General features: G+C 36.3%; 1 protein-coding gene across 3 annotated transcripts in view; it reads left to right on the top strand.

Annotated features, from left to right (window-relative positions):
* The window catches only part of gria1b (glutamate receptor, ionotropic, AMPA 1b), a 51,190-nt gene that overhangs the window by 30,182 nt on the left and 2,056 nt on the right, over positions 1 to 18,952 (top strand). Inside the window, exons 9-16 of one of the 3 annotated variants that reach the window (XR_016147856.1) lie at positions 276 to 386; positions 3,289 to 3,495; positions 4,445 to 4,911; positions 11,415 to 11,613; positions 12,719 to 12,966; positions 15,519 to 15,633; positions 16,152 to 16,266; positions 18,459 to 18,593. Coding sequence is in view for 2 of the 3 variants with exons in the window: in XM_039693883.2 (XP_039549817.2) it covers positions 276 to 386; positions 3,289 to 3,495; positions 4,445 to 4,911; positions 11,415 to 11,613; positions 12,719 to 12,966; positions 15,519 to 15,633; positions 18,459 to 18,593 (1,482 nt within the window). In the remaining variant the exon portion in view is untranslated. Of the gene's footprint in view, positions 1 to 275; positions 387 to 3,288; positions 3,496 to 4,444; positions 4,912 to 11,414; positions 11,614 to 12,718; positions 12,967 to 15,518; positions 15,634 to 16,151; positions 16,267 to 18,458; positions 18,594 to 18,952 lie in introns of those variants that run through there. The other 2 variants (XM_039693883.2, XM_039693885.2) reach the window with 2 other exon arrangements.

The raw sequence follows: 18,952 nt of genomic DNA, 5'->3' as shown, positions 1-18,952 counted from the left end.
ATCTCACTCAAAATTTGTAAACGCATCAGTGCTTGACATTCTCCTGACATAAATTTGTGATGTGATGATAAACCTGAGGATGTGCCTAAAACTTAGCACTGACTGTTGTGAAAGCGATTGAAGTGTTAGTCACAGGAATGCTTTAAGAGCAGTATATGCATTTCATGTGATTACAGCTCCTCTTAAGCCATCAATATGAATATTTATCATTCTAAAAATAGTGTCTCTGAAATTCCTATGCACTGCTGTGATATATTAATCCCTTCTGCATGCAGGTGGGCTACTGGAACCAACATGAGAAATATGTGAACACAGCTACTTACAGCGCAGTACTCAATGAGACGTTCGGACTGCAAAACCGGACCTACGTAGTCACTACCATCCTGGTAAGTTTTTCAATGCATCTCGAGTTGGTATGAAAAGATAGTAGAGTTACAGTTAGTTATGCTTTTTATCCATTTTTCTTTTAAACCGTAATTCAAAAGATAGTGCCATTGTGTCTCTTTAGACTTCTTACTTTTTCTGTTCTGATCTGGAAATGTGTCACATGATGAGTGTGGATTACAAGTCATCAGTGTCATCAAGATGAAATGGTGTGCGTGTTTTCATTTTTTTTGTTTGTAAGCACATCATGATCCTGAGGTGAGTAACATTAAGCTGAAGTGTGGATTTTTTTTTTTTCACCAGTTCTCATTAAACAGGATTATGAACATGATTGTTTTGGTTATCCAAAGTTTCAACCCAAATTCTTTTCATCGGTTATCTATATTGCTCTGCAAGGCTATGAATTGTTACCAGTTCATTTAAATTACAAATGAGATATAGCTCTCTTTGCATTTTATATTTGTTTCCTCAAAGTAAAAATATAAAGGGTAATTGTGAGTTTAAAATTAAAGTAAAGGATATTTAAGTCAGCATTGTGAATATAGTTAGAGATATAGAGTCTTACTCAATGCTTTTTTATTTTTATCTACATTATATAGTTTATATTAATTTTTATTTAGTTATTTCAGTAAATCAAGTTAAACAAAATAATGAGAAATGCTGCATTATAATCTAGCTGTAATAAAATAAGTTTTATAATTTATTTCAAGTAACAATAATTATTTTTATGGTTTTAGTTTCAGTTAACTATAATAACCGTGGTTAGTACCTTTTTTTTTAACTAAGATTGAAATGGGTTTCAGTTATATTTAAAATAGGTTTTGGGCTGCTCTCCTTCAGGTCCATATTCACTCCTATTTTACTCTGTAGTCACAAAGAGCATACAACAAAGACATAAAAAGCCTTAACAATACTACTGGCACAGTGTACATTGTGATATTTTTTGCCCATGGTTGGTTATTACTTGTTTAATACTAAGAAATGATGCAAATTCGACAAAAATTGTCACCACATGATCCCACTCTCAGAATAGATTGTTCTTTGCCTCTGGGGTGAATCACCATCCTCTCAGGAAGGTGAGAGGTAGTGTGAATCTTTTGAACCATGCTGGGTTCGCTGTTCTGACATATTACGGTTTGACTCAAGAGTTTTGAGTGGCTATTAATCTTATTTCATTGGAACTCCAAAAAGAAATACCCACTTCCCTTAAGGAGTCTTCTTTGACTGTGGTTAGGCAGCTGGAGTATTGATTTTTTTTTTATAGTAGCCTACAAGACTGTTATACTACTATACCTATGTTGTTCATAGTTTACAATCATGTCACACATTTCATATATGAAGAGTTCAGATGCAAAAGCCTCTAAGTGCCATTTGACATTTTCTTCTAAAATGATCATTTTCATCAAGCTTGTATATTTAAGTTCAGTAATTTCTCTTAAATTGCAATGAGGATTACCTATTAATTGTCATTTAAGTGAAATTACTGAACTTGAATATATAAGCTTGATAAAAATGATAATTTTAGAAGAAAATTTCCAATGGCACTTAGAGGCTTTTGCATCTGAATTCTTCATATGTACTTATGTATGTATATAATAGGGGTGTAACGAGATCTCTTGCCACGAGATCTCACAATATTAAAAATGACGAGATTTCTCGCCGAGGGGAAAAGCTATCTCGCGATATCGCCATGACAGAGCGTGAGGGTGAAATTAGCATAGAATATGACACCGTAACATTTTGCTTTTTTATTTTTTATATAGTAGTAAAAAACTTTAACTTAATTTCACTTGGATAACAGTCGCCTTAATTGTAAACTATTGTAAACATCTTCTTTGCTTATCCAGTACGACCTGCAGAGTCGCACACAGTGCAGCGGGAATCACAGTTCACTAATCACGTGACAAGAGCAAGGCGAGATGACTAACAAGAAAGACCATGACGGAGGATTCATTGCACAACAGAGCCTAAGTGTCTGATAAATGTCTTATCTTGTAGAATGCGTGCTCCACACCACCGCTCCACATACACAGAGTACGAGTGATCGCGAATTTGAATTTGATTCGAATTTGAAAGTGAAAGTAAAACGCAAGCTCCCTGATGCATGCAAATTAGGCTAAATACGATAACCTGTCTTCCAATATCAAACCTATCTTATGCTAGGCTGTGTACTTGTAGTTGTGCTCTTAGCCTCTTAGCACTTTGAATATTGAGAGAGTACTTATGGTTGCACTTATTGTTTGGACTAACACTGTTTTTATTTCTTTGTTCAATTTGTGGAAAGGAGGTCACACACAGCCTCAATCAGAAGTTCTAGAAGCTCATAATTGATGTAAAGTAAGGTCTGAAGAGACTCATGTGAAATCATAGAGGAGAGGAGCCAGTCAGTTGTGTTTGTGGCAAAACCCTTTACAGTGCTTGGGTATGGTTGTCTTTCAATCCATATGATAATTACTACTCCGAATGTAGATCTGAAATTACATTAAGATTAATTAAAACATTTAAAATAGCACCTGCAGACTATTTTTCCAGTCATAAATTTTGTCATTGAGGATTTCTTAAAAATTCTGTCTCGTTCTTGTGAACCCGATCTCGCGTCTCGTCTCATGAGCTTAGTGTCTCGTCGTCACACCCCTAGTATATATATACTGTACATGTACCTAAATTGTTTTTGGATGTTTTTTTCTGTTGATGTTGTTCTGTGCATTCTATATGACTGAGCTGAAATGCAACTCTTCAATAATTTATTAGCCAAGAAATATGCACAAAACATTTGATGTAGCTGATGCAAGATTTCCTTTCAAGCCTCTTCAGCTACTCTGTCTGAATCATGGAGTAACCAAACAACTAGACCTATTTGGAAAGGGAAGTAACCTGTACCTGAAACATGTTGTTCGTCATTAGGAATCCCCATATGTGATGCTGAAGAAGAATCATGAGCAGCTGGTGGGGAATGACAAATATGAGGGTTATTGCGTGGAGCTGGCTGCAGAGATCGCCAAGCACGTGGGTTATTCCTACAGGCTTGAACTCGTGGGGGACGGAAAGTATGGAGCCAGAGATGCCGAGACATTGATGTGGAATGGCATGGTTGGAGAATTAGTGTATGGCGTAAGTATCTATTGTTGTCATTTCTGGTAAGGATTTATATGTATTTGATTATTTTAACCTTTTGTGTTTGTCTGTATTTTATTTTAATTAATTATATTTTATTTTACAGACATGACATATTGAATTCATGTCTCTAGCATACAGTACATTAAGAGTCACTTTGCCTTAAAGCTGCATTTCAGGAATCTTTTCCGAAATAAGTAGAAAGCTGGCAAAGAGTGCCGTAGAAAAGAGAACAGCACACGGTGTGTCCGAACCTCAGTGCCTCAGGTTGAACAAAAGTTTTTTGTCTCATCACTTCCCTACTGTCAGAGCATGTTGGTGCAATGTCTGACTCTCTGGCAATTTTGCAACATAACAAAGTCTTATTACTGCTAACGAAGGCAAATGGCAAATTTCTAATAGCAAAACAAAAGATTCGCTTTTCTAGGCACTTCGTTTCTTATTCAGTGGATTTTTACCCTAAGGCTGCAGCGTTAGTGGCTTTGGAATGCTAAGCGGTGTCAGATGTTATATGTCTTTATTGGGCTAAATGCGAACACTCCAGCTCAGTGTTGTCGAGCAGTGTTTGTTAGATTTCTCTTTTGCTTGAAGAAAATATGGCATTATTATGAAGCGTAGTATACGAGGGATCTCTTGAGGATGCAGCATTGAGTAGAACTGACTCTGTAGTGATTCATAACACTTGAAGTTATTTATATGTTCAGCTGCTTCTAAAATGGTGGAAAATATTTTTGTTGGTTTGCACTTGATTTGTAATTCTAGTATTTTCTAAACCTACAGAGGAACACCCTTGATGTATGCAAACTGGATCACAAAGCATTGTGAAACACATTCTGAATGTTTGATTTCATCACTTTTTGAGAAGCTGTTGAAAACATGAATGTTATGCTTGTAAGTCAATGGGCACCCTATCCATGCTTAAAAATTTTATCATATTGTCTTGTAGAAAGCAGACGTAGCTGTCGCCCCTCTTACCATCACTTTGGTCAGAGAGGAGGTCATCGATTTCTCCAAGCCCTTCATGAGCTTAGGTATATCCATCATGATCAAGAAGCCCACCAAGTCCAAGCCAGGCGTCTTCTCCTTCCTGGACCCACTAGCGTATGAGATCTGGATGTGTATTGTGTTTGCCTACATTGGCGTGAGTGTGGTGCTATTCTTGGTGAGTCGATTCAGTCCTTATGAGTGGCACGCAGATGACGAAGAGGATGGAATGGAGCAGCAAAACCAGAACCAGAACCAACCATCATCACCAGAGGCCAACCAGTCACCAAATCAGCACGGTCAAAATCAGAATCAGCGAGAGGAGAAGCAGGAGAAGCAACCTGAACACAACAATGAGTTTGGGATCTTCAACAGCCTGTGGTTTTCCCTGGGAGCCTTTATGCAGCAAGGATGTGATATCTCTCCAAGGTAGGTGGAGATGAAAAAAATAGCCATTTTGATCAGCATTGTCATAATTTTTTCATCTTGCACTGCTACTTTTTCATTTGTCTCATACTCTGTGTGAGAGAAAATGGGTTGTAAAATAAATATGATCTCTTGAATCGCCTGCTGCATTACACCGTCCCTGAAATACATCTGAAATGCACATCATGATGAAAAGATTCTCAGGATATATAAAGATAGACTATTTTATTTGAAGTGAAGGTAAAGATTAGATATTGACTGATTTTTTTTTCATGACCAATACAAATACAGATTTTATGGTGTCTGATAACCTATATGCAAAACTATATTTTTTTCAGCTTTTTGACACAACGATTATAATGACATATACTAACTACTACATGATCAATGTACTACAACAATAACATTTACTACTAATGGTAGTTTGTTTATAATATAAATATGTATTTTATTTTATAATATAAATATGTCGATGTTATATATGCCATTATGTTTATCCAATATTGTTTTGTGATTTTAAATATTTGAAAATGTATTTTTAGATATTTTTGGCTGTCTAATTGTTAAGCTACACATTTAAAACATTATTTTAAAAGACAGAGCCACTAAAGGGTGGCATTAATTGGTGCACTCAATATTAAAGAACCAAAACCTGATTAATTAAGGCCTTGAAAACATATAGCTAATGCATCTAAAAAGATGAAACAAATTTTAAAAAAAGTGTATTTGTATCTCTACCTCTCAAATTTTGCTCAAGGTCTTTGTTTTGCAGTTGTAGTAAACCTTTCTCTGTTTGTCCCATGATTCTGTGGAATTGTCCGATGTAGGAATCATCCTGAGGTTCAGAATTTCCTGACTTTTCTACTCCAGGCATCTTATTTGATTCTGCCCTGTCTCTTTGACTGAACTGAAGCTTGTTCTCACAATTTTTTTTTAGCATTAGTCATGAGGAAAGCATAACCGTAACCAATGGTTAGGCTAGTGCTGACACCCCTGATAGGGTCTTCTAGCCTCATTATGTGCAGATTGGCCTTGAGCCTCTGGGTGTGCTGGCTCCTCTGCTAGTGTTTGACATTTTGGTTGGACATGTATATCCTTGGCTTGAGGGAAGGAAGCAACACACTCAAATTAGATTACACTGCCAGAGAGCGTTTCATGACAGATGTGATTGTCTGAGTCAGAGCACTCAGCTTGACAGTGTTTCTCCATGCTAGCTGAGGACTTCCATGGAAAAATTCTTCACCTCCCCTTTGAGCTAAAGGAGGAATGCTGAAGTTCTGGGTAGGAATGGGGCCATTATAAAATCATTAGAAATTCTGTGATACGTGATCAATGCGTGAGTCTTAGATTGAATTAACATGGAACTGAATCATCATGTTATTTTTTACCTAAGTGTTTTAGACCGTGATAAGGAAACATGACCAGTCTTTCATGCAGCTGAAAAAACAGCAGAAATTGAACATACATGAAAAAAACAGCTGGTTCAGAAATACAGGGGACAATGAACTCAAAATGAATAGAAGTTCAGATGAGAATGAACACAGAATGAACAAAACATACTTATTTTTAATCCAAGAGAAAGAAAGATTAAATACACGTTTGAATAATAAAGGAATCAAAATGACACAATATTCCACACAATTTTTCTGAAGTCGCCGATTTGGAAGATATTTTAAGCGCTAAATCACAACCATGTTTGTTATCGTTGGACTCGGCAGTGATTCAGGAATCTAAGGGGATCTGCCTGAAAATAAGTCAACCACACCCAGAGTTATAAGCAATTGTAAAATTAATTTTACCACTAGGTGGCGCTGGTTCAAAACCTCTCAGGCTCCTTCAGGGCATTGTATTGATGACCCATACCAATTTTTGTAACAATACGTTCATGCGTTCATAAAATACTGCATTTTAGTACAAAATTTTTAATGTCTGATATTGGAAAATTAGATAGTAGTCGACACGGCACGACACCCTGAATCTAACAAGTATCCCCTTTTATTATTTTTGGACAAATCGTTATAAGCAAAAATTTCATTGTCATATCTCCAGACCAGTAGGTGGCGCTGCACTGAAACACAGCATGTTGCCTCAGGTCATTTGATGAATATGTTAAAGCGCTGTGGAGATACAGCCTTAAGTCTGTTTTTGCAAGCGCTACATAAAATCTAACTTGAATTCCATAACTTTTTGTTTTCACTGTCTAAAGGTGATCTGTTTCCATTTTCGTGAAAATCGGAGTAACCGTCTAGGAGGAGTTCAAAACAGTAGATATTTTTCCTGGAAACATAAAATCTAAAATATCTTAAACTGTGTTCCAAAGATGAATAATGACGTCAGGTCTAACTAACCCTTCAAGTCTTGTCTATGAAACCGGCGGTTATGGTTTTACATAAAGTTGTTTGTTGTGTGTTTTTTGTAATGTGAGGCTATTTGTCAACCATCTCAGAATCCTTTATTTACAAAAAAAAAAGAAAAAAAAAAAAAGAAAGTTATTTGGCATGAGTGTTTTGGTAATGAGGATTGTGTTGGCCAGACAGAAGGCACCAGGGTGCTTACAGTATTTATCTCTGACAGAAAATGTGTTTGTCCTCGACAAATGTCAGAGCTGCCACTCTAGAGCTCTGACTGTTCACATTGTTATTCACTCCAACTCGTCTGTGCCATTGCTTCATAAAAATCCCAGTTACCTCATCTAGCCTTTCTGATTCTGATTAGTTTCTGATGAGGTGCTTATGAAGGGATTTCATTAATTCATTATTTCTTATAAAGGTGCCAAAAACAAAGTCTCTTTGACATCTCTAGAGACAGGTAGCAAATAGAGAAGCTACAGTAAGGACACGGGCAATCAAAGCAATTAACTCGGTTCGAGCTGTGTGCCGTAATCTGAACTCATGAGAAGATGGCACAGACGATTAGCAAGCGCAAAATGTGAGTAGAGAATTGCTGACGCCCAGCAGCCTGACACAGCTCCGATGGTTTATAAATGAACTCGACACACGGTATGATTGCTGCTCCTTTTTTAGTGGTTCACCCAGAAGTGGGAATTGCAGACTGTTTACTATGCATATAATTCACTGCTATCACTGTCACGTCCACTTTGCATCAACACTGTAGCATCATTTGAGTGTTGCAACAGCTAGGCTATGTAAACCGTATGCTTATGGGAACTTTTTCAGATTCTGACTGCTAAAAACCACCTGTTAATTGAAACCGCCTGTGTTCGTCTGCAGAGAGATGTGTGCTTTATTTGAACACACATCTTGTGTGCTGTAACGTATTTTGTTTTTTAACGATGTCAGTTAGACCACAGATGTCAGTTTTTTCACCAATAAAACCCAGTGCCCTCATTACTGTAGACAGAATGACCTCTACTGAACTACTACTGTGAATCTTCACTCTTAGAAGAAAAGGTTCTATATAGAACCTGAAAAGGTTCTATCAGCGCTATGTATTTGGAACCCCTAAAAGGTTCTATACACTCTTAAAAAATGGTTCCTCTGGGTTCTATATAGAACTCTGGGGTTCCATACTTGGCCAATAGAACCTTTTATAAAAGGTTCTATATAGAACCATTTTGGAGTTCCATATATGAAGTGGGGGATGGAACCATTTCTGGTTCTAAATAGAACCATTTCTTCTAAGAGTGTTGGTATGAAGAGTACTCACCATGGGGGATGGTGTAGACGTGACTTCAAAGAAAGCTGTCACATAAAGGCCCAATGAATTTTCCAATGAGTTAAATTGGCCTGAAGGCAGTGATCTGTCTGTTCACACCTGCTGAAGAATAAACCAAGAGCACTCCAGGATATGAGCACCGAGAAGTGTGTGTGTGTGTGTTGTGAGACAGAGAAATAGAGTACCCCGAGGAAGCGATACATGTTGTGTGCCTTAGGAAAATTATTTGAGATGTGGAGTGTGTCTTTGTGTCTGTGTTTATGCGGGGTCAGACCATCAGGGTTTCAGCGAGTTCAACCCAGGCGCCATGGTGCCCCCTTCCTCCCGCGGGCCTCCGACTGTCACTTCAGCTTCGTCCAGATTCCCTTTCCCCCCATACAAAAATACTCTCCGGTTTACAAACACTTCAATACACAATGACACTAGCAGGTCACATACACATTACGTTTAGGTCACAAGCACATTAGTGTAATTTCACAATACAAACACACATACACAGGAGCCTGCAGGGAGGTCTTGCTCGGGCCTTTCCCACTGTCGAGGTGACCTTGCCATTCTGAGTGTTTGGAAATGTTCTGCAGTGTTTAACGGAACTGTGACACCGAAGTACCAAGAGATGATCAGCATGTCACAACGTTCCCAACAGCGCGCTTCACAGTTTCTGTAATGGAACGGACATTTTGCTGCATTACAATGTAGAACGACAAGGAGACTATTATTTTTAGTTACAGCTCTATTGTGGATCGTCGTGTCTCCATGGAGACGTGGTTGAATGTGTTTGAAACAGTGTTTTTCCATGAGAAGAACCTTTTACTTTGCTTTCAGTGTAGGAGTGACCCATATTCTACGGATTAGATTGATAATTCATTTTGAGTGTTCATTAGGGGATTTGCATGGTATTCTTCTAATGAGCAAGTTGTGTGTGTTCAAATATTTTAAAGCCTCGTAATAGTTTCTTAAAGGTGTTATATGACATCTCGCATATGCAGATACAGATATCCTTTGGCTATTCTGCTTTTTTAAGATTTGACTTTTTCAAAAAATTACGATTTTATGGCGACAATTTTGTTTGCAAACGCAATACTGACTTTTGTTACAAAGGTGGACGTACCTCACAAAACAGCTGAGCGGATGTGCGAAAATAGGAAGACATGTCTGGTGAGAGAGAGAGAGACGAAAGATGAGCAGAGAACACCAGAAAGAGAGACGGTTTAAGCTGAAGTAGGTAGAAAGTCGAGACAGACCCATAATTTTTGAGAGGTGGAATTTGAATTTATTTGTTACACTTTTTTGTTAACTATATATATAAATATATATATTACAGTAAAGACATTTATAATGTTTCAGAATATTTCTGTTTCAAATAAATGCTGTTCTTTGTTCAACAAAAATATGAAGTAGCTGTTTTAAACAGTGATAATAAAAAAAATGTTTCAAGAAATAAGAGCAAATCAATTCAGCAAAATAAAATGATTTATGAAGGAACATATCATTTTAACATTTCACGAATATTACTGTTTAATGTATTTTTGATAAAATAATCTTTTACAAAAGTTAAGTCCCTCTCGAGTAATTTCCCTGCATTATACAATTAACCGATATCCATTTTACTTGCTAAAAGTTAAATGTTAAAGTAACTTACATGCTAAAGGTAAATGTGTGCTGTTTTTTCAAAGATAATAGAAGGCATAGTTCTGTTAATTGCAGTTAAGTGGAATGCAGACTTTTATTAGAAAGCATGAACTATAATTCTGCATGAACTCTTGGATCTATTAACATTCCAACAATGTTCCAACAACTTTGTAATGCAGGACATTTTGCTTCCCTATAAAAATTCAAAGTGCTTTATCGGCACCTTTAATATAACTGATAATATCATTGGAGGCTGTGAAGAGAATGTTGCGGAATTGTGCGCAGCAGGTATTGGAAAGCAGAACTTTAGTGCAAGCTTGGCAGAACTGGATCTTTGATTAAATTTAAGACGGAGCATAATGTTTTTAACATTTGAGGACAGTTACGTAGATTAGTAGACATCGAGGCATCGAGAGGTCACAGATTAAACCAAGTCATTTCTTGTGGAAAAAGAGCATGAGGGGTTATATCATGTTTTTAAAATATTATTATTATTATTGTTGTTGTTAGTTATACAAGCAAAAGTCAACTTTTAATTTTTAACTATTTTTTTTATTTTATTTTTTAAGTTTCATACTTTTAATTTACTCAGCATAAAAAAGCTGGCTTGTGCATTACTTGTCTGAATCCATGAAAACAAGCTGTTTTCTCAATTTCAATCATGTTTGATGTTAATGTTATTGCACAATTTAATATATTCAAAATGAAAAATACCATCTTAAAACATGTACTTTCAAAGTACTGGGAATTTTTCTTGTATACTGACTACCATAGACTGTTCAGTTTCAGGATCAGTTTTACTACAGTAGCTCCTTTTCAGGAGAGAAACACAATTATATATTACAAAGACATTTTATTATAACTTCAGCAGTCCCCCGGTCTGTTTATTAAGCTCAAAGGTGATATTTCAGACATTTTGAGCTGTGATGATAATTAAATTCTGCCATACAAAGACTGTAAATGACTTTACTTTTGTTTAAACTCTGATCCAGATCTGATTTATGACTAGATTAGCCAATAAGAAGACTTTTTCATCATTTATGCCTGCTGATAAAGTCTTTTATCTTTCCACTGTGTGCACAGCTAGAAATGGAAAGCATATTAAAATTCAGACACTTCATTATAAGTCTAATTTGATAGGGATCACTGCAATATTCCAGACAATTAAACACCTGTTTGTAAAACTGTACCCCCACCAGGTCTCTCTCTGGTCGGATAGTTGGAGGTGTATGGTGGTTCTTCACTCTGATTATCATCTCCTCGTACACAGCCAACTTGGCTGCCTTCCTCACTGTGGAAAGGATGGTGTCACCCATTGAGAGTGCCGAGGATCTAGCTAAGCAAACAGAGATTGCTTATGGAACTCTAGATGGAGGATCCACCAAAGAGTTCTTCAGGGTAAGAGAAAAAGTATGTTACTATACTCTTATTCAAAATGTGCAAAATTTTTGCTTTTATCAGTACTCTCAAAGATTGTGCCTTAGCTTTGTACCTTATCTACCACTAAAAGGTGCTTATTAATACTTCAATATACCAATATTGACCTCTAAAGTATTAATATGCACCCTTTAGAGAAGATAAGTTATAAATATGAGGGTACTACCATGGTGAGAAGCTTTTGGTGCCCTAAAGGTAAATTTTTTGCACATTTTATCCATACACCAATAATACAAACAGAATTGTTCTAAATGTCCTGAACTGACACACTGAAGGACCACAATATCAGGTACTTTGTGTATTTTAAATTCAAGTTTAGAAATGTAAAAAAAAAAAAAAGAAAGAAGGACACCTTCAGTCTATGTCTGTTTCACGTGGTAAATTTGCTACAGTAAGCCAGAAATTGATGTTTTAAGATGTTATTCAATTATATTCAACATCTTTCAAACCTTATTCATGTACACTACATTTAAAAGTTATGGAGTTAAAGATTTTTTAGTCTCTTATATTCACCAAGGCTGCACATATTTTATCAAGAATACAGTAAAAAACGTGATATATTGAAATAGTATTACAATTTAAAATAACTGTTTTTTTTAATTATTTTTATTTTAATATATTTTAAAATGCAATTTGTTCCTGTCGTGACAAAACTGAATTTTCAACATTTGCTCCTCAAGAAACATTTCTTATTATTATCAGTGTTAAAAACAGCCCTACTTAACATTATTGTGGAAATCGTGATAATTTTTTCAGAATTCTTTGAGGTATGGAAAGTTTAAAAAAGAGGCTTTTATTTAAAATAATAAACGGTATAGGTGTAAAGTTATGAAGTTATGAAAGTCTTTACTGTCACTTTTGATCAACTTAATGCATCCTTGCAGAATAAAAGTAATATATATTTTTTTTAAAATAACCCTAAACTGTAGTGTATTAAATATGGTACAAAACAGCAGTTCTTTTAAACTATAACTTTTGATCAATGCATCGTGTACACAAAACATTTTGAGGCAAACACAGAACATCTGACTTCTTAACCTGACTTCATTATAACCCCCTTCCTCAGAGATCAAAGATCGCAGTATTTGAGAAGATGTGGTCCTACATGAAGTCTGCAGAGCCTTCTGTATTTGTGAAGACGACAGATGACGGTGTCGTGCGGGTGAGGAAGTCCAAAGGGAAGTATGCTTATTTGCTGGAATCCACTATGAATGAATACATTGAACAGCGCAAACCATGTGACACCATGAAGGTGGGAGGAAACCTGGACTCAAAGGGCTATGGAGTAGCCACACCCAAAGGATCCGCCCTGAGGTACACCTGAGCCCCCTAATAATTAAAAAAAAAAAAGTCTTTTTTGACAATGATTATGAATTGTTAAAAGCATGAGAGTTTACAATGGAGAGATTTCTGAAGCTTTACAAGTGTGTAAAAGCTTTTCCTACAAATGGCTTGCTTAGCTTTAAAATGAACATATAATTTTTTAATTGTCTATTTTTAAATTAATGTAACAAAGTAGCAACAACTAAAGTTAAATTAGACTTTGTCTTATCTTAAAGGGATACTCCACCCAAAAATGAAAATTTATTTTCTTCTAACGATGATTTCTTCAAACGATCATTTTCTTCAAAATATATTAATTTGTGTTCAGCAGAAGAAATAAACTCATACAGGTTTCCAACAACTTGAGGGCGAGTAAATGATGACAGAATTTTCATTTTTGGGTGGAGTATCCCTTTAAGAGTTCTGTAGGACCAAGCTTATCATTTTTCTAAGAAGCATCTCCTCTGTAACCTCTGTGATTTTATGTGTTGACTGAAATTAGTTATAATTGTCTGTTTATGTTCTGTACCATCAACTCTCATTAACACAAAATGTATGCTCCTGCTTATTATAATTTCATCATCAAGATTGCTATTTTTAATGTTTATGTGTGAACATCACTTCTCATACTTGCATCTCTCCACTTTGACGAAATGCATTTCGATACTTCTGTTTTATTATACATAAATCAAAGAAACATTAAGAGTTGATTTTTAACATCTAGACTCCATTTAACAATACATACACTACCATTCAAAAGTTTGGGGTCGGTAAGATTTTTTAAATGTTTTTGACTGTACCAAGATTTATTTAATCGAAAACAGTAAAACAGTTACATTACAATATCAAATAATCATTTTATTTTTATATATATATATGTGTGTGTTATTTATTCTCGGATGGCAACACTGGATTTTCAGCATCAGTACACCAGTCACATGATTCTTCAGAAATCATTCTAATATGCTGATTTGCTGCTGAAGATACATTTCTGATTATTATCAATTTTGAAAACCAGTTGTGGTAACTGTGACACTTTTTTAGGATTTTTTGATAAATAGATAACATCAGTTTATTTGGAACATTTATCCATTTTAATGAATCGCATATACCTAAAATATTGTCTCAAAGACACTTAAATTGCATTCTTATGACTCATATAGGCCTTGCAAACAGTAACGCAAATGTTTCTCTCCTACAAGTCTAAAGCTGATGAACGTAATTTTTTGACCGTTAACTTCTGCCATTTTCACCATCTTTCTCTCAAATGTTCTTCTCATGTGCTCCATTTTAGATGTTGAGATGGTTTTACCAATCATTATCCTACCTGACATCCTTGTTGTCTTGTTGTCTTGTGCAGATTTCAGATTAATGTTCATGGATGAAGTCTGGCTTTGTTTTAGTCATCCATAAGCACATCGGCCTCTTTCTCCCCCTGTCTCGGGGGGTACAGAAAGAAGTCAGGGATTTTACAGAGAAAGACACTGCCACACATATGAGAATGGGCTGCATTAAGGCCACATTTACACATAGACGGATATTTCGAGAACCCCCCCCCCCCTCCCTCCGTTTTCAATAATAACATTGTGCACACAACATCGTTTTCAAAACTGTTGTCATTTACATCAACCCGCATAAATATGCCATTGATCGCCATCATAACTATACCAAACCTATGGGCGGCAGTGTAGGGAGAAGGAAAAAGCCACGCAATCCAATCAGAATCCGTGCTCTCCTTCGCCTCTCTTGTTATAGTGGAGCAGTTGTATTTGCAAATGCAAACAGGCCAGAAGCGTTTGCACATAAGTAAAAATAAGTCCCACCTTAACAGCATACATGATCAGTAGCCAAACAAACTGTAAACATAGGGCGCTCACATGACCTTAAGTATTTTATGGTGCATAATGTGAGAACCTAAAACCGCGTTTCTCCCAGTTGACACTAAAACACATAATCGGTGTTAGCAGAAATCTCCACTTTGGCTGGAGTTTTTAGAAAAAAGAATTTTCTGTAATAAAACAGGGTTTTCGTGTAAATGAGAGGCCAAACCGCAGGGAAATATCTCCGTCTTCCCGAATTCGTGTAAACGGGGCTTAAGAGCGCTCTGGGTTTGATTGCAATGTTGGGATTTCCCAAAATATGGAACGCAACCACGGCGTATTCGATTTTCCAGAGCTAATCTACAGTAATATTGACTTTATCTGGGAATCCTCTTACGCAGACCACGCTGTGACAAAGGTTTTAAATCCAGAGCATTGCTAATTCCTCCCGTTTCCTCTCCCACAATCCGAGGTCTTGCTCAGTAAAATCTCTCATTATTTGGTCACAGTACTTTTTTTATTTATTTTTTTACACTTTAGCACAACACAAGACAACTAATATTACATCAACAAGCCCAGCAGAGCCAGGCACACAGTCAGATCAGTTTTATGTTCTGTTCACTTCCTCTACGACTTAATAGACTCACTTTTATTTAACACAACCTCTGCCTCGCCGTATCATATCACCAATGCTGACCCAGCTTATTTTATTATCATTTCAAGAAACCCAGTAAACCTGGCAGTGTTAAAACTGAACGAGCAGGGCCTGTTGGACAAATTGAAAAACAAATGGTGGTACGACAAGGGAGAGTGTGGCAGCGGAGGAGGTGATTCCAAGGTCAGCCCCAATATGAGCTATCCAGCGGGTAACCACCACCTCGGGGGGGTAACCGGCAACCTCAGTTAACAAACACCTCGGCTGCAGTTGTACACCAATTGAACGTATTACAACTCGTTTTTTTGTTTAAAGCGATTGAGGCATTTAAATGATTGACAGTCAATTGTAATATTGAGTATCATACTCAAAATTGTGCAAATCCGAGTGTTTTCGATCTCTTTTGCCGGTTACCCAAAGTGATATAGTAATACACATCTTGCAGTAGGGAGAAAGGTCACAAAAGCTAGATGGAGTATTAATGCATATCACTTTGGCAGTGACAGTTTTCAAACTCTGTGACTGTGCTGTTCTTTCCCTTTTTTTCTGCTTTTGTTTTGTTTGTTTTCTTTTTCTATTTATCTGTAGACATGTAGAACACATCAAAAAAAAAAAAGTAATTATGCGTGTATGTTTGCTTAAATGCTGAATAACATAAGATAACATGGGTAATGTTATTTATGTTATTTTCCTGGTTGAAGAATCCCCGTAAACCTAGCGGTGTTGAAACTCAATGAGCAAGCCGTCTTAGACAAACTGAAAAACAAATGGTGGTACGATAAGGGAGAGTGTGGAAGCAAGGACTCCGCCAGAAAGGTCAGTTCACTCATTGGTCCTTTCCCTCACTTAGAGATACAGCTTTAGTGCTTTACTAAAGGCCCTGTCCTCCTCTCTCTCAAACACACACCACAGCCAACGCTCTGTCTCCAATCTGCCATTTACCAAGAGAATTGTGCTTACTGTCATCACGTTGCTGTCTGGCCCCTATTACTTCCCACATTACAAAATAGATGTGATGCTTGTGGTGTATTTATAGAAATAGGCAACATAGTGTTTTTTGTCTTCACTCGCTTCAGTGCTCGGTTCTGAGCTTGCCGCATTTACAAATTATTGAGCTCATTTGGTCGCATTCCCTAATCGTGTGTACGTACATATTCATGTTTAAAACTCAAACCTCTACACTCGAAAATCATGTGTTCATCAATAAATTCACTCGCTTAAAGATGAAATTGACTGTTGAAGGTAATATTATATTATATTATAACAAATATAAAATTGTATTATATAAATGTAGTACATTTTATATACAGTATCTCACAAAAGTGAGTACACCGCTCACATTTCAGCAAACATTTTAGTATATCTTCTCAAGGGACAATACTATAGAAATTAAATTTGGATATATTTTAGAGTAGTCAATGTGTTGCTTGTATAGCAGTACATTTAATGTCCTCTGAAAATGACTCAACATGCTGCCATTATTTTCAAAATAGCAGGGCTAGACAAGTTCGGTCCTAGAGAGACTTGGACCGATATCCTGCAGAGTTTGGCTCCAAAACTGAAAAAAAAAAAACCCTCTCCTGCTTATAGCCTTAGTAATCCTGAGGAAATTGATTTGCTTGTTCAGCTATGTTTGATTAGAGTGGGAGCTAAATTCTGCAGGACAGCGGTGCAGAATTGTCCAAAGTGTCAATATTTTTTTTTCTTTTTATTGCTCTAAAATATATCCTAGTTTCATTTCTATAGTATTGTCCCTTCAGAACGTATACTAAAATGTTTGCTGAAATGTGAGGGGTGTTCTCACTTTGGTGAGATACTGTGTGTATATATATATATATATGTATATATATATGTGTATATATATATATATATATATGTATGTAAATAGTATAAGCAATAAGGAATGAGAGGCTATATTGTGAATAATTAACAGCTGAAGGGCGTTGTTTGGCATGACGCAAAGCAGAGTTAAATGGACAATAAATTAAATGGACAGTACATACATGTTAAATGATAAATGATAAAATCCATAGAATTTCAATAATTAAGAAAAACCAATATGAAACACTGAGGTGCTCAGTATAATTGCTGTTTGGTATTTTTTCATTTTTTTTTAAAGGTATCTGCTTCCTCCTAAACTCCTCCTCATAACAACAGCAACAGATAAAGCCTAAAGCCACCCATTCATCTCAGCATGAGTAAATGGCAGTCTGGAGAGAAAAGCGTTGCCATGTAATGCCCTCTAACAGGATTGCTCTTCCCCTTAGAGTCCTTCAATGCTGTCTTGTCTCTGTCCAAAGACAATGTGCATGCCAATGGATGAGACCTCAATAAGGTCACCAAACAGATGCATGTCACTGATTCCCACCACCCCTGACAGGTCGTCTCTGCCACCAGAGACAGAGAGAGATGCCAAAGAGTCTCAGTTATGACCCTTGGGCAAGAAATCTTAACACAGAAGCCAAGAAATTCTATAAACAGACAAAAAAACTTGGTTTATACCTGCATGTTTTTAAATAATAAGGACTATATTTTATATCAGAGGTATAGTTCACATGTAAACAGGTAGATATCTTTGATTTTATTCATATTTTATTATCAAATATTAATATTTTTTTATTTATTTATAATTCTTTGTTAAAAATTAAACCACTATGCCAAGACAGTCAGAAAGTAATCGTTTGATTGTTTGTTCCAAGCTGACGCATGCGTTTGCATGATTTAGGAGGGTCTTTTCATTGCTGATTCATTTGAAATACTGTGACAGAATGAATACAGTTTTTATCATAATATAAATATATTGCGAATGTATAAGTATTTTAGATTTGGTTGAGGACATTAAGTGTACATTATATCCTATAGCTGTAAATATCATGTTGTGTGTTTATTGAATAGCTGTGATTAGAAAGAGATAATTTATGTTTGCTGCTGTCTTGTAGATTTGTGTGTTAACGTGTTTGTGTGACAGATCACAGTTCGAGTGTTTTATTGTCGTCTCTGCTCCGCAGGATAAGACCAGCGCTCTGAGCCTCAGTAATGTGGCTGGAGTTTTCTACATTCTGATTGGCGGGCTTGGGCTTGCCATGCTGGTGGCCCTTGTTGAGTTCTGTTACAAATCCAGAATCGAGTCTCGAAGGATGAAGGTGTGTAAAAACCATTATAACCCATTTAGCATCTACAGTCCAGTATAGTATAGTAGCTGTATTTATATCCATACACATTTAAAAGGGGTAGTTGACCCAAAAATGAAAATTCTGTCTGTAATTACGCACCCTCATGTTGTTCCAACCCCGTAAGACTTTTGTTCATCTTCGCTCGGAACACAAAGATATTTTTGATTAAATCTGAGAGTTTTTTTAAACTGAAGCCAGAACAAGAAGAGTGTTTGATAAACCTTTTAAATGGAGGTGATGTTGTGGCCCTACTCCCGACTGGTTTTGGGAAAAGTTTAATTTATCAATTGTTACCATTAGTTACGTGTGTTCCGAAGCTGAACGGAAGT

The sequence above is a fragment of the Pimephales promelas genome, chromosome 19, assembly GCF_988280905.1.
Source record: "Pimephales promelas chromosome 19, fPimPro1.hap1.1, whole genome shotgun sequence".
Lineage (NCBI taxonomy): Eukaryota > Metazoa > Chordata > Actinopteri > Cypriniformes > Leuciscidae > Pimephales > Pimephales promelas.
The sequence above is the reverse complement of the archived record's forward strand: the minus strand, read 5'-3'. Positions and strand labels throughout refer to the sequence as shown.